This window comes from Aspergillus udagawae, assembly GCF_001078395.1.
Source record: "Aspergillus udagawae IFM 46973 DNA, scaffold_6, whole genome shotgun sequence".
In the NCBI taxonomy this organism is placed as follows: domain Eukaryota; kingdom Fungi; phylum Ascomycota; class Eurotiomycetes; order Eurotiales; family Aspergillaceae; genus Aspergillus; species Aspergillus udagawae.
In genome coordinates this window covers 1492342-1507260 of record NW_025091269.1, presented here as the reverse complement: position 1 = coordinate 1507260, position 14919 = coordinate 1492342, and the positions used below count along the sequence as shown (strand labels likewise).

General features: G+C 50.9%; 5 protein-coding genes across 5 annotated transcripts; 2 read left to right on the top strand and 3 right to left on the bottom strand.

Annotated features, from left to right (window-relative positions):
- Positions 1-124: 124 nt before the first annotated feature.
- Aud_008288 (exocyst subunit SEC5) lies at positions 125-3279 on the bottom strand (the record flags this gene model as incomplete). The annotated part of the gene is made up of 2 exons (XM_043293165.1): positions 125-850; positions 901-3279. 2 exons carry the CDS (start codon positions 3277-3279, stop codon positions 125-127), a joined length of 3105 nt encoding a protein of 1034 aa, XP_043149100.1.
- Positions 3280-4095: 816 nt separating this feature from the next.
- On the top strand, positions 4096-5688 carry Aud_008287 (isocitrate dehydrogenase (NAD(+)) IDH2; the record flags this gene model as incomplete). The annotated part of the gene is made up of 6 exons (XM_043293164.1): positions 4096-4185; positions 4262-4327; positions 4496-4582; positions 4647-4769; positions 4827-5546; positions 5617-5688. 6 exons carry the CDS (start codon positions 4096-4098, stop codon positions 5686-5688), a joined length of 1158 nt encoding a protein of 385 aa, XP_043149099.1.
- Positions 5689-6087: 399 nt separating this feature from the next.
- Positions 6088-7167, bottom strand: Aud_008286 (uncharacterized protein; the record flags this gene model as incomplete). The annotated part of the gene is made up of 4 exons (XM_043293163.1): positions 6088-6431; positions 6495-6687; positions 6753-6871; positions 6984-7167. The coding sequence occupies 4 exons, from the start codon at positions 7165-7167 to the stop codon at positions 6088-6090; spliced, it is 840 nt and encodes a 279-aa protein (XP_043149098.1).
- A 268-nt stretch (positions 7168-7435) lies between these two features.
- On the top strand, positions 7436-10354 carry Aud_008285 (tubulin gamma complex associated family protein; the record flags this gene model as incomplete). The annotated part of the gene is made up of 2 exons (XM_043293162.1): positions 7436-7562; positions 7617-10354. The coding sequence occupies 2 exons, from the start codon at positions 7436-7438 to the stop codon at positions 10352-10354; spliced, it is 2865 nt and encodes a 954-aa protein (XP_043149097.1).
- Positions 10355-10770: 416 nt separating this feature from the next.
- niaD (nitrate reductase NiaD) lies at positions 10771-13727 on the bottom strand (the record flags this gene model as incomplete). Its single annotated transcript, XM_043293161.1, has 7 exons — positions 10771-11663; positions 11727-12350; positions 12402-12625; positions 12676-12911; positions 12969-13227; positions 13285-13384; positions 13454-13727. The coding sequence occupies 7 exons, from the start codon at positions 13725-13727 to the stop codon at positions 10771-10773; spliced, it is 2610 nt and encodes an 869-aa protein (XP_043149096.1).
- Positions 13728-14919: the final 1192 nt, after the last annotated feature.

The window sequence follows — 14919 nt, the reverse complement described above, 5'->3', positions numbered from 1 at the left end:
GGTCGAACAGAAGTCTTCTTTTCTATGATACCCATTAGATATGTCTCTTACGGTTACTTATCGAGTTTTCTACGCTCATGCTTCAACTTTGCATGAATTATACCATCAATATTCAGGACGATAACTAAGCTCCTTTATGCCCTGTCCCACTCCTCGGTTTCTTGAAACATGCGAATTCGCCCTTTGTCCTCTCCCTAAGCCGCTTCAGTATGCTCCTCATTTCGCCAAGCTCTGATTGAAGCCGAGCCCTGGCTTCGTGTGTAGTCCGCTGATCTAGTTCCACATATATCTGGCTTTGCACAGTAGATGCTTCCTCCGTGGAGTACTGCGATAGTGTTTGTGCGATAAATTCAGTATCAAGGGTTGCCTGCATCAGTGCAGCCAAGGTATATGAAGAGCGTGAGCTGAACGCATTCAGGAGAGACGTGGAGATCTGTGTCAGCAGGTGTGTGAGGACCATGTTCAGCAACGGAGATGGCGCAGCGGGTGGTGAACGACTCGCTCCTGAGGCCACACAGGAAGGAATAGTAGTCGAGATCTCCGTGTGAACAAGCACAAGGGTGAGCAAGACGCTATATACATAGGGGCGTACTTGCTCTGGGCGAGCACTGGACGGCTCCCATTCAGGGTCAGTAACGCCGCTGACAATCATGGCATTCAATTTGTTGACCGTTGGCTTGGTATACGATTGAAATAGGCGGTCATCGATCTGACCTAGGACGTCGCGAATAGTCTTGGCTTCTTCTGTCAATTTCACAGAAAATGCAGTCTCGAAGTTCGTGACTAGATGTGGGACGAGATCTGCCTGCAGGGCTTTGATATTTGAGAGCGTGAGCAGTATCCGCACGTTCTAACACATGTTAGCGGTCACTGTTAAGACAGAAGCAGAGGAGGACTTACCCTATCTTGAGAGTCCACAGCATCCGCAGCCAAAGCAGGCGAAGGGGAATCAGGGCCGTTGAGTTGTGCTGCAGACCCGGCGAGGATCCATTCGCTACCCTCGTCCAGAACGACGGGATGTTCTGCGTTCTCTACGAGACCGCTGAGCGCCTTGTAAACACTGGACACAAATTGGGTGCGGACCATCTGGAGTAGCTTAGCAGGGGGTTGCGTCACGACATCCACGGCCCCTGATTTAGCCATGGCTTCCGAGATGTAAAGGATCTTTTGCATCCTCCCAAGAATTGCACTTTCAAATGCCACAAATAGCCCAGGCATCTTGGTCAGATCCTTGCTCTCGGGATCGCGCGTCCAGTCTTCCAGCATTTTGCAGATCTCCGCGTCTTTACCCCAAGCCGCACATGCAACTCGGACGGAGCGCTCGCGAGCAATGCTCACTAGAGACTTGAGGAGATCATGAGTGTTACCCCCACTTGCTACAGGATTCAATGCAGCCATTTCGCTCGCCGCGGTGCCAATAATTATCATGAATTGGCCGAGATAGTGGACACCACTGAGTGAATTCGAGAAGGGCGGCCAGAAGGCATAGTCCTCCCAGAACTCCCCGCGCTTCGGTGTGGGTATTGGCATGTTCTTTGGGTCGAGTTTGAAGCGTGATTCTGTGGGAGTCACGCCTTGGCTTATAGGACTATTCGGGGTTGCTGGTGATATTGGAGACGCTAGGAATGAAGCATCATCCAGAGGCGCGTCAGCAAACAACGACAGCACATTTTGGCGAATTAGGTCGACCAACTCCACGACCCCGTTCTGTAGCTCCCTGGTCTCGCTATCGAAGAGCCGGTGATGTCTGCGGCTTTCTCCTTCGAACCCAGCGGGGAGAAGCTTTTGTCTGGAACCGTCAATGAAGGATTGTGCTACTTCCCAGAAATCGAACACTTCGCCGAGCAGCCCACCCTGCGATGCCAACAACTTGGTCAAATAAGCTAGAATGCATTCCCAGAGCTCGACTACCTGGTCAGTGTCTAGCACATCTTGCAGATCCGCTGTGTCTTCCCGTGGTGCCAGGCGCAGATACGATGCCACAGCTTTGGGTGTTGGCTTGTCGCCGCCAGCAAGCCGGCGTCGGAGGATCTCGATTTCCATCTTGCAGCGTCCACAGAAGGCGCCAATCTTAGTCTTGAGAAAGTCATAGCGGCTGAGCAGCCACACCCAAATAGGGTTGTCGTCCACGCCCAATTCCAGCAGAGCGCCGATCAACTCCATATATTCTTCCACGGTTCCGGCCGCAGTGGCCGTGATTGATGTGGTAGGCGCATCGCTGAGACGTCTCCACAGATCACGCTTGAACGCCTGGATCTGATGGTCCACATCTACCCACATCCGACCCATGGCGAGGATAGCGTGCGTTTCTTCGTCTGTCAGAGATCGCCCACTGCTGATTGCCTTGTGTGCAATATGCTTAGCGCTCTTGGCGAGCGTTCTTGCTTTTGTATATTGTTCGAATACAGAGTCGTAGTCCCTCTGCTTTATAGATTTCGAGAGAAGCCCACCGATCTCGTATACATCCCGTTGCTTCTCCATCGTGTCGACTACTGACTTGAGCATCTGTTCTCGTTCGCGCCCGCCCAACGCCGGCCCCCAGACTTCTTCAGCTTTAACAGAGGCCTCCAAGAGTGGTACCCGTATCCCCTTCATGCCATAGTCGCTTTCCTTTGTTAGAGCATTCTTTCCGGGCCTGTCGTCCGCAAGAGGCGCGCTTCGCGAAGCCCCGGAAATACTTCGGAGATGTCCAGCTGACCTACGATGTGACTGAGCCAGTGGCACATGGTTTCCTTTTCCTTGGTTTCTCATCTCCGTATAGACGCTATCGATTGTTGCTTTGGCCCGTACAAAGCGCTCGAAGTTCGCCTCGACGAGGACTTTCAATGACGCCGATTTCTGGTCAATAGATTTCGAGAGGTAGTCGAGTCCTTCGAGAAGCGACTCAATAGACGCATCGGAGTGAACTTGGGAGAGGAAAAGGGCGGGGGAGAACGAGGTCGACGAAAGCAAGAACCGGTTCCGTAAGCGGGTTTCATCTTCTAAGGATAGGCCTCGTCTCTTCAGGATCTGGAGGACGCTGTCGCCAGACCCGAGAGGATCGGGTTCATCGACCTTGGCAAGATTTTCCCTCGCATTGCTTCCTTTGAAGGATCCAAGGCTGAGGGCCTTACCGCTATGACTGCGTTCTAGGGCAAAGTATCGGGACCTCCTGGCTCGCGAAGGAGTACGGCCCAGAGCTTCGTCGTCGGAAGGTTCGCTCTCATCAAGCTCAGCCGGCCATTCCTCAGGGTAAGCTGATGGAAGGTTATAATAATTCGCAACCTCGACGTCGGTCATGCTGGTATATCGCCAAGGCTAAGGGTTGAAGGGGGAACGGTGGATCAGTTGCTCGACCTCGTGCTTGACACATGCAACTGCAAGGGTAAGCAATGAAGGTACAATACGAATTGAGACAGCTTACAATACCATGGCCCTGTAGATAAAGTGAACCTTTACCTTAATCCTTTGTATATAGCTCTTAGGAAGGCTGCTGAGTGTTGTCCAACCTGAAGCGTTATCTAATCTGAACGGTAAACGAGCAGTGGTGGAGCGACTACGGCAGACGGTAACTAGCTCAATGGTCATTTTAAGGTCCATCAAGCAGCTTACAACTTTGCAATGTAAGTACGGAGGTATGGAGTAGAGAAAATGACACCTCATAGTTTAAGATAGTGAAATCGCCTACAAGAATCAGCAGGCAGAAGAATGCACCTACAGTTGTCCAGATATCCTCCACATATAAAAAGCAAGTCTACCTTACAAGGCGACCATGCTGTACGGAGCAGGTATCTAGGAAGAAAAGAGAACCGCCCATGACTGCCCATACCGCCCACGTGTTAAACCGTTTTAGGACTAGCGGCCTCCCGAACGGGCCAGTCGAACCGGCCGCACCACTTGCGTAGTTGATACCTCAGGTTGCAGTGCTAGGCTGGAGGCTTTCGGGTTACCGGGATTATTGTTGCAAAAAAGACCCTCTTCTCTCTGCTCCAAGTTCCCGCACAAGTGACCCGCCACCGCGTAGTATTCTTCTTCTTCTCTCTTTCTTCCCGTCTATCTTCAATTCCTTTCTCTCTAAAACCTGAACGTCGGTTGTTGATCCGGGGAACTATCACAATGATCTCTGCCAGAAATTTCGTTGCCCCGGCCCGCCAATGCCTGCGGACAACACGTGTGTCCCCAGGTTTTGCTTCGCCTCTGTCGCAGGTAATACACGAGCTTCAGACGATCCCTTTCGACTTCATTCAATTACAGGACTAACCAGACTAATGTTTTCATTTAGCTGCGCGGTTATGCCTCAGCTGCTGACGATCGGGTCGCCAAGTTCAAGGGACAGAAGGGTCCTGATGTATGTCATGCCTCGATCGACTTTTTCTTTACCCTTCCTTTCTTCTGGCCCGGTGACATCCGCCGCTGCTTCGTGGAATATTCGACCTTCGAGCAGCCATTAAGCATTGATTTTGGGGAAGATGAGAATATTTACAAGGACTCGGGTCTGACAATGTTTGATCGATAGGGAAAGTACACAGTCACCCTGATTGAGGGTGACGGTATCGGTCCTGAAATTGCGCAGTCCGTGAAGGATATCTTTGCTGCCGCAAAGGTAAAGCTTGATCTTTCTATTCGCTTGCGCGCTCGGAGAATTTTGAGTACTAAATTAGTTGTAGGCCCCCATCAAGTGGGAGCCCGTCGACGTCACTCCCATCTTGAAGGACGGAAAGACCGCTATTCCCGAGGACGCCATCAAAAGTGTGCAGAAGAACTATGTCGCTCTCAAGGGTCCTCTTGCTGTTAGTCAACCTCGTGTCCTTGCGATCCACAGAAATATACTAAGACGAATCATATAGACTCCTGTCGGCAAGGGTCACGTTTCCCTTAACCTTACTCTGCGTCGTACTTTCAACCTGTTTGCGAACTTGCGCCCCTGCCGCTCGGTCGCCGGTTACAAGACTCCTTACGACAATGTCGATACTGTTTTGATCCGTGAGAACACCGAGGGTGAATACTCTGGCATTGAGCACGTTGTCGTCGACGGTGTTGTCCAGAGCATCAAGCTCATCACCAGAGAGGCTTCCGAAAGGGTTCTCCGTTTCGCCTTCCAGTACGCTCGTTCGGTCAACAAGAAGAAGGTCCGTGTCGTGCACAAGGCCACCATCATGAAGATGTCCGATGGTCTGTTCCTCAACACTGCCCGCGAAATCGCCAAGGAGTTCCCCGATATCGAGTTTGATGCTGAGCTGCTGGACAACTCTTGCCTGAAGATCGTTACCGATCCCACTCCTTACAACGACAAGGTCCTTGTCATGCCCAACCTGTACGGTGACATTCTGTCCGACATGTGCGCCGGCCTGATCGGTGGCCTCGGCCTCACTCCCTCCGGTAACATTGGTGACGAGTGCTCGATCTTCGAGGCTGTTCACGGCTCTGCTCCCGACATTGCCGGCAAGGGTCTCGCAAATCCCACTGCTCTGCTCCTGTCCAGTATCATGATGCTACAGCACATGGGTCTCACCGAGCACGCTGCTCGTATTCAAAAGGCCACTTTCGACACCCTGGCTGAGGGCAAGGTATGTCCAATCACGTGATACCCTGATCCGTCCTATTGGACTTTTCGGATACTGACATGCTCTATCGCAGACTCTCACTGGTGACCTGGGAGGCAAGGCCAAGACCCACGAGTATGCTGAGGCTATCTGCAAGCGCCTGTAAGGGACTCGGCGTTGAAATGTACTATTCCCTCAAATGTCCTACCTTTAGCCATTGAACGACCCTAGATCTTTTTTATATGTACTTAGATGTACTTAGTAAGATGCCACTTATACCTAAATTCATCCCTTTTGTGCTCCCATACCCATCTGATCTCACTGATCGCTGCTGTACTTCCAACCAATTGGTACATCCAAGATTTCGACGACGCACTCTGTGTTCCTCGTTTGAAGCTTGTTCCTTACTCGCCAGGCCCTAACGTAAAAATGATCATAGTAGTACAAGCGTCATGGCTTCTGCATAATCATACACAAATCCTGCCGAACGCCTCCTCCGAGCTTTTCAAGGTATCGAAATGCGAATCATGTCAAAAGATTAAAGGAGACCCCACGGAGATGAATGCTAGCGTCGCCGGCCACCTCGTCTGGTTCCTGTTCCCCCACCTCTGCCTCCCTTTTGTCTCGATTTGGTTGTCTGCGCACGTGTGCTCCTTGTAGTCGGCGAGCCGCCCGTGTCTCCCTCCGCCTCGTCCTCTTCGCTGTCGTCTTGCGCCCCATCTGACCCTTCCTCGTCGCCTTCTTCGTTTGCCCCGGTCTCCTCGGAACCTACGTCTTCTTCCCCGGTGCCTAATCCTTTACGAGGTTCAATCTCGACCTGGAGTCTCATCGAACGCGTGCCTCGCGTTCCTTGGCGAGCGCTGCGGGTTCCTTTTCTGCCTCGTGATGGTGCGGGGGACGAGCGTGGTTCTATATAAAGAAGCGAAACCGAGAATTAGAATGCTGCGAGTAATCTTAGTGAGAATATCTCACCATCTGTATCCGCTATTGTACTGCCTCTTCTGGACTCCGCTTGCGCACTGGGATTAGGTGACGCGGATCCCTCCATCGCTAGCCTCCTCTCGAACATCAAGTCGCCGTATTCATCCTCGGGCAGTTCAAACGGGCAGTAGAAGTCTTTTGATCCGTCGGGGTCATCAGAGGGTTCTGTAATCAACGAATCTTCCTGGATCGTTAATAGTATGTCAGTTCCGCAATTGAAGCAGGAGGGACGCGCCTGCCACGACGTACACGTTCATCGAGCGCAGGCAAATTGTAAAGTGTTCCTAGCTTCTTCCATATTCCTGGTATCCGTGTGTGCTCGCAATTTGATGGCGCGTAGCCCTGGCTTTTCATAAACTCGGAGATTGCTATCATACGGAAGTGTTTGTGCATGCCTTGAGATATGCGCCGCTTAGTTTGTTTTTCATCTCGTGGTTGCAAGCCATTGACAACATCGAGTAAGAAATTATCGCAACTTACCAACTGGCTTCCATTTGATAATCCCCTTCAGCAGAGCTGTCTCCTGCTCATCTGTCCAGGGATCCGCTACCAAGTCGTGCCCATTGTCTGGCTTGCCTGCGCCCTCACCGGCGGGTGTATCGCCGGCCGGCTGCGCAGATTCGGCTTGGAGATCAGTCAGCTTTGGTTTCTTCTTGGGTGGCATCGTAACATAGCACTGTCTTGAGACAAGCAGTGAGCTACAGAAGGTAGCCTGGACAATAGGAACCCTGTCTGGTTATTTCAGGTCAGGTATGACGATGCGCGCAACAGCTCCTCAGATTCCCTAACAAACGGTGGCCCGGGCGTTGGCTGGGCGCAGGCGCTAGTGCGCTTCAAGCTTAGTAGCATGTGATCGCGCGCCAACAACGCGTTAAAGGCTCAAGATGCTGATAAGGAGTCGAGGAGTATTTGCATGAAATAGCACGGCATGAATGACAATGGATCAGGGCCAGTATGACGCGGATCCATTCTCGAGCGATAGTTTGTGGAGGCTTTCCAATTTTACCTCGGAATTTTTGCAGCCGTCGGATTTATTCCAATGGAATGAGAACCTACCTGGTGCGTCCTAACATGAGCACGACGCGAAGCCAGCTGACAGCTTCTTCTCGAAAGATTTAAATGAGGGGTTCTTTAAGAGCCCTCTCAAGCCACGCGCAGAAGATGCAGACCCATTACCCCAGCTGGATAATATCGAAGGACATAACTTTTTTCTCTTCGATCAGCCTGCGGAGTCAATCACGGAAGCGTTCAGTGATACTCAAGTAGACGATAACCTTAGCCACCATCACGATGATATTCTTGAAGCCGAGTCAGATAGTATCTGGACACTTGAAAGCCTGCAAAACGCTACAATTCCTGAGATTGCGCTAAGGTCATGGGAGAGGTACCATGATCGATCGTCTCTCGAACCGACGTCCGCTTATTTCAGCGAGTCCGGTGCGAAAGGCTTTGATTCAGCTTTGGCACTCCAGTACTCCGAAAATGGACCTAAAAATGCGGGACGTGTGGCTCGGAATGATGTCTTCTTCCATGCTCTATTCAGGCTTGGACTCGGCTGGAGCTCCATATTCTTCCGTTACAATAAGCAGCGGAAAGCGTTCGAAAGGGTATCTGACAACATCCGCGTTTCTGGGGTCAGCGTCACCGTTGTCAATGGCCTGATTGAGGAAGTCCTCCGCTGTGGTACGGCTATGTACAACATAAGGGACTTTGCGCGCCGGACTCGGATCAATCCCAAGGAATTCTCTGCCCGATCTGCTTTTGCCAGTGCTGCGGCTGTGATTATCTACACGCTTGAGAAGCAAATAATTAACTATTTTAAGGATATCTCGTCCCTCATTCAAATCATGACACTTTTCCAGCGGTGTGGTGGGCTGGTTGGTGCGTTATCGAACTTAGTCGAAGCAGTTCAGAAAGCCGCATCAGATGCGCAAGTAATCTCTGCTGTCATTGAGAAAGCGGCTCACTTTTCTCAAGCTTTTGGTTTTATGGAAAATCTTTTCCATGAACTTGTTGCTCGTGTGATTGCACCTTGGCTCCATTACGTGGAATCTTGGGTTGGCCTGCGCGCTGAGACACCCGCATCAGTGGAAATGGCTGCGAAGAATGAAGGCTTCGTGGCCGTAGAGCGATACGAGGGTAGAGCAGGCTCGAGGAGTGCGAAAGCAGCAACTTTGCAATATCATTATCATCCCGAGCAAATGCCGACCTTTATCCCCACGGAGCAAGCAGAATTGATATTCGAGACCGGTCGAAGCTTGCGGCTACTCAGACAATACCACCCTCAACACCCAATCGCAAATGATGCGATCCTTCGCAAAGATGGTCCCAATTTGCGTTGTGCAGGAAGTTGGTCCGACATCGAGAGAATCCAAAAGAAAGCCCAGCAATATGAGGCTAAACTCCGCTCGGAAATCCTCAGATACAGCCGCGGCCAACGCTCGGGCCAAGTGAAGAAGAATAAAGCACTTGCAGAAGAACATGTGCAGAAGTCTGGCTCTGCCGGAGATGACCCTTTCGAGCTCTTCGATATCGATGATTCCAAGCACATGACCGGGTTGTTTGCGCGAGACTCTTCCTTAGAAAACGACGAACTGGGACCGTTGTTCGACACAAGTACTTTGGAGAGGTCTCGACCAACTCATCCGCACAGAAACGATTTTGGTCCAGAAATGATATCAGCACTCTACCTTTCCCTGGCGCCTCTACTATCCTCCCAAGCTTTACTCGTTGATTTTTCCTGTCTTCACCTCCTATTCAAGGAACACAAATTAAGATATCACCTCACCCTGCAGTGGCGATTTCAACTGTTAGGTGATGGCTTTTTTGCGTCGCGCCTCTCGCACTCACTTTTTGATCCCGAAATGGAGAGTGGCGAGCGTAGATCAGGTGTCGTGCGCAGCGGCGTGCATACCGGTTTGCGCCTAGGAAATCGTGACACTTGGCCTCCTGCAAGCTCCGAGCTGCGACTGGTATTGATCGGCCTTCTGAGTGATTGTAACATGGACGAGCGCCTAGACAATTCGAGTAATGCCGAGTTTCTCAGGGAACGGGAGCTTCCTGGTGGGTTGAGTTTCTCAATTCGCGACTTGACCGACGATGAGATTGTGAAATGCAAGGATCCGAATGCCATTGAAGCACTCGATTTTCTCCGTCTTCAGTATAAACCATCCGCAGTCCTGGAAACGATTATAACGCAGCGATCCTTGGATCAATACGACCGCCTATTCAAGCATTTGTTACGCCTGATCCGCATGGTTTCGGTAGTCAGAGGTCTCATTCGCGATTCAACTGCAAGGAGCTCTCTTTCCGGGGATACCCGAAATCTTTTTCAGCGATTCCGCATAGACTGCCAGCATTTCGTTCTTGCCGTGAGCGATTACTGTTTTCACGTCGGCGTCGGCTCTACCTGGCACACATTCCAGGATATCCTTACGAGAATTGAATTCTGCCTGGAGCATGGCGACATAGACGGCGTTATAGAAGCGGCACACTCCGTTTCCTGGCTGAGAAGGTACCACGAAGAGACCCTCGACCAGATGCTCCTCGCCCTATTCCTGAGCAGAAGACACGCCGAGGCTGCCAGATTGCTTGAGAAGATCTTCGGGACGATTCTGACATTTGCTCCGCTGTCCCGGCTCGATGGGTTGGAAGGTGTTCGCTACGAGAGCGAAGATACAATCGCGCAACTCTACGCGACCTTCCGAAAACAGACCTCGGCCTTTGTTGGCTACCTGCGTGGGTTGGACGGTGTGAAGGCTTCATCCAAGTTCGCCAGCAGGTCGAGAGCAGAGCCAGTAAGCATTTTCGAGCGTCTTCTGGTGCGATTAGAGATGAAAAGATACTACTGACCGATGTTAACGCGAAAAACATATGTATATGATCTAACTCAATCGAATTTGACTTGTTGCCTATTTCAAACCAAGGCCACCGCTTTACTAATACCCGGTCATTTATCAACAAAGTCCGCGCGGAATCGAAAGCTGCATCGCGGCGAACAGGGTCCATAACAGGCTAAAACACAGGTTTCATCACCACATTCTTTGTTCGGCTAGCAACTTTCAGAGATTTTCAGGTCCTGGATAGTATATAACATTTGATTTGCCAATGTGCAAATATCTAGCAAGTATCTCTATTGAGGTGACATAATCGATCCCGTATACCTCGTTATTTCCCAATGATTGTCCATACATGCAGTCCCAGAACGCCAGCCTTCCATTCAGTAATCATGATCGCTATGCAAACAGTCGCAGCCATATCAAACAAGCTAGAAGAAATGAAGATTGGACTCTGTCCACCCTTGGGCTAAAAGGATCGACTTGGCAGAATTTTCCATCGGCTCAGGCCCGCAGATGAGTACCATGCTCTCATCGTCAGGCGCCGCAAACTCCTTCAGAAGTGCTTCACCGATACGTCCTCTCCGGCCAGTCCACGTGTCTGATGCTTTGCTGAGAGTATGTACAATCGCGCATTTGTTCTCATCTGACGCCTCAAATGCATCAAGCTCGGCTCGACACAGGATATCTTCCTCTTGTCTGTTCCCAAAGAGGATAACGCACGATGTGGGATCTTGAGGGTCTTGCATCACTGCGCGGAGAACTTGAAAGATCGGGGTGATACCAGTACCGCCGCAAATCATCTTGAAGGAGCGTACGCGCCGCTCCTTACCACCGATGATAACCCTGCCGTTTCCGAGATATTCGAACCGGCCTGTAGGGCCTTTACACTCGATCATTGAGCCCAGTGGAAGCTGGTCGAGAGCCATTGTCATTTTTCCACCGGGTACAGATGGCGATGGGAAGTAGACTTTGATAAGCACATCAACTGAGCCCTCTTTGTTAGGATCTGAGAGCGGAGTGTATGATCGAATGATAGTTTCTTTGGTCGTGGGATCTTGGACCTTGATCATCATGTGCTGTCCAATTGGCAGGCCCAGCTTCTGCTTCCGATGTTCCAGTTCGAAAGTGAAGATGCGTGTATCCCAGGAAACATCCCGCTTTGCTGCAAGTTTCGCCTTCGTCCACGACCGTGGTTGGAGGAAAAGTGCCCGAGGCTCGCTGGGTTCTTCTTCTTTGCCGGCTTCTTTGAGCGCCTTTAGGGACGCCTCGTCCATTGTGCCGATGTGATAGTCGGGCATCATTGCTTTCGCCGTCTCGCTATCTGTAAGTGATGTCAGCTCTGCGGCCTCTCAAGAAAAGATAAGACGGCTGTCGAAGAACTCACGGATTTCGGAAAAATCCTCAGTCACGTCCAACCCGATGGACGAGATGATGCTCTGTGCTCCTCCCGGGTGACCCTCAAGGAACGGCTTTCCGTCATACACTTCCCCCTTCACTATAAACCAATGCGCGCCCTCCTCATTGCTTTTCTTGAACTCTTCGAGGCTGATAATCCGATTCAACCCTTCTTTCTTCATGTTGATTTCCTTCACAGGTTCAGGTTCTACCAGTGTTTCCCCTTCTTGTCTCTCTCCCCAGTTGCCGTTGGTCAGATCGCCGCCAGCCTTCTTGACGCGTTCCATCCAGCCGCCAGCCATGACAGGGTGAGTGGGGTGTTCGAACAACAAGGTCCCATTCTGTTTTGTGATCGTTACTCGGAACCAAGGATTGTTCATCATTCCGAGAACGGACCAGTACATGTCGCGCGGTTGGACGCTCATCGCTTCATCCATACCTCTCACTAGAAGGGCGTCGCTAGCTTCCAGATCGGACACGGGAATGTCGAGAGACCAGAAACACCAGCAGTAACATGTTTCACGCCAAGGCATGTCGACTTTGCCGCCGAACAATTCGCCATCAAAGTCGCGGTACCTGTCTTCAGCATACTGAATGTTCGCCAAACGCCAAGCTGCAAGACAAGTTAGCTTCGTTAGGAGACGATAAAACTTGAATAGCATACATTTGCCTTTGTTCAGCGAGATCTCGACTCTAGTGATTCGTCGGCCTCCTCCAGCATATGCATAACCCTTAGCGGTGTAGGAAGGCCCAGCCGTCGCAAGATCAAGGACTTCGTTGTGTTGAGGGTACGCAGCAGCAGAATTCACATTGAGATCATAAATGGCATAGCGTTCGTCACGCCACCACATCGGATCCGAAGCGGCCATTTCGGGAGAGACGGTCGTTCTGTTGCAACGCTCAGCAAGTGGTCATCCGAGGTATCTCGGTCCACTTACGGCAATACTCGGTTGTCATAAATATGGTACCAGTTGTCACTGGGTGCATCAGTCAAGATCAGTTTCTTGATCCACTTTACGCTTCGACCGCCGATCTGACCAGGTACAACAGCTCTCAAGGGACGACCGTGATCGGGACGAAGAGGCTCGCCATTCATCTTATGCGCAAGCATGATCAATTTGTTGGGATCCATAGCCCAGTTGAGCTTGACTGATGTGCCATAGTAGCCATTAGGCTATTGCAAAGTCAACGGACCAGAGAATGACATTGTAATTCGGGGAGGAATACTGACCAGCTTATCTGCTCCCTCCATGCAGACGTACTTGGCCTGGCGCAGTGGCTTCGCATACCGCAGGACATCCGCCATCAAGGGGCCGGTAAAAAGGGCTGTTGACAGACCAGCTGGTCCCCATGAAAAACCCTTTGACTTCCGCACTGTGTTTTGCTCCTTGCGCCTGTTTCCAGCGCATACGAGTGTAATTGGGGCAGTGATCTGATTGAATTTCTGCAAAATCTGACGAAAGTTCAAGACGACCGGCCGCTCAACCAGCCTTTACGGACAGTTAGTTCCCTCGGCATTTGAACAACATCATCGAACAATCACTTACCCTTCGATACTGATCTCCCAGTTTGGAATATCCTCATCGCGCACCAGAGGGACAGGTCCATGGTTCCTAACGTAGAAGAGTTCCGGCGATGTCAAGAAACCTTTACGTGGGTTGTGAGCCGAGTGCCATGCCAATCAGAATAAAGTGAGCTTCAAAAGGCAGTTCATACCTTCATTGAACAGGGATGTCAGTGGAGGTTCGACATTGAATGGGTGGACACCCGTTAATCTGATGAGCCGAGGGTCTCGAGGAACATGATTGTCTGGTGTGCCCTTGTCTTGAGCGAGGATCTCAGTCGGGTTCGTGGATGGCGGTGGAAGGGGTATATCTGGCAGGTCGACATTCGAGATCTCCTTGACTGTGATCTGGCCTGGTACTGCCGTAAGGCTCTTTGGCAAGACCGTCTGTGTCTTCTGTGTCTGAACTTGGGTTATGGTCGCCATCGCGCTGAGTACTACAGTTGATGATGGTGGTATAGCATGAAGGGAACACTGCGAAGAGAGCGGACTTTTCTAGCTAGACTAAAAACTCTCAAGGACGGGCAGACAGAAGAAGGCAACCATAGTCAGGCTGGAATGAATCAGGAAAATGACGCATTCCGTTTCCAAGTGAAGAAGCCAGTAGTCAGACACAATCTTGACACAGGAATTGCCCTATTTGCTTGTATAAACAAATGGCCTCGGAGAAATGCTAGAAGTAGGCCAGGGATATGTTCATGATGAATGATCTCCGCGGGATCTCGAGGTAGCAATGGGCCGGATAACAGCTAGATAAGCCTTAAGCTACCATGGGTGCCTGCCCGCATCGCAGCGTTCCCGATAGCGTTAATGAGAACTGGGTCTGGTATTCGCCGTGGGATGACGGTGACCTTTGGCGAATCGTCCGAAAACGGCCACCATCACGGGGGCTCTCGGGCCAGTGTGGACTATGATGGAGGAAAATCACGCAGCCTGTATCCTTATTGGCAAGGAAACAAGTTAGGTGCCTTTGGAGCGCGGTGGAATTAGGGAGAATCATGAGACAATTCTTCAAAAATGAGGCCCATTCCTCCCATCCGCGACGGTGGGACGAATAGTAAGGGACCATCCCAGTAGCCAAGTCCAGCGACTCTGAGCTCATTGTGGACCGTGCCACTTTCCTGGCTCAGTGGCTATGGTTAGAATCATAGATAGATAGATCAACCGACATATGCACCCGGTATTTCTCCATGGAAGTCGATCTGGAATTCATCGGGTGGAGGCAAAAAGCAGTTCTGCTTATCTTTTGATGATCGGCTGGGCCCTTACTCGGCAGAGATAAGGGGTGACAAAAGACTGGCTTAGTCTCCGCGGAAATAAATAGAGAGATCGCTATCGTCCTTATCAATCCACCCTGAAGATAACAAACATGTCTTGGTGGAGAGAGCCATACTCTGTCCCTGTTGCACAGTCCCTCCACGATTGTGTTAATGTTGTATGGCTTGACTCTCCGCGAACATCGGCGATTAGACTCGAACATGGGTGGATGCAATCGTAGCAGGGTTCGTCGATGACAATAAATTATTAGCAGAAATTAAACGCAACTGACTGGTCGCCTTTTCGTGGATGCCAACTCGGCAAGATCTGTAGATTGTATATGAGCAGAGAAGTCCTCAGC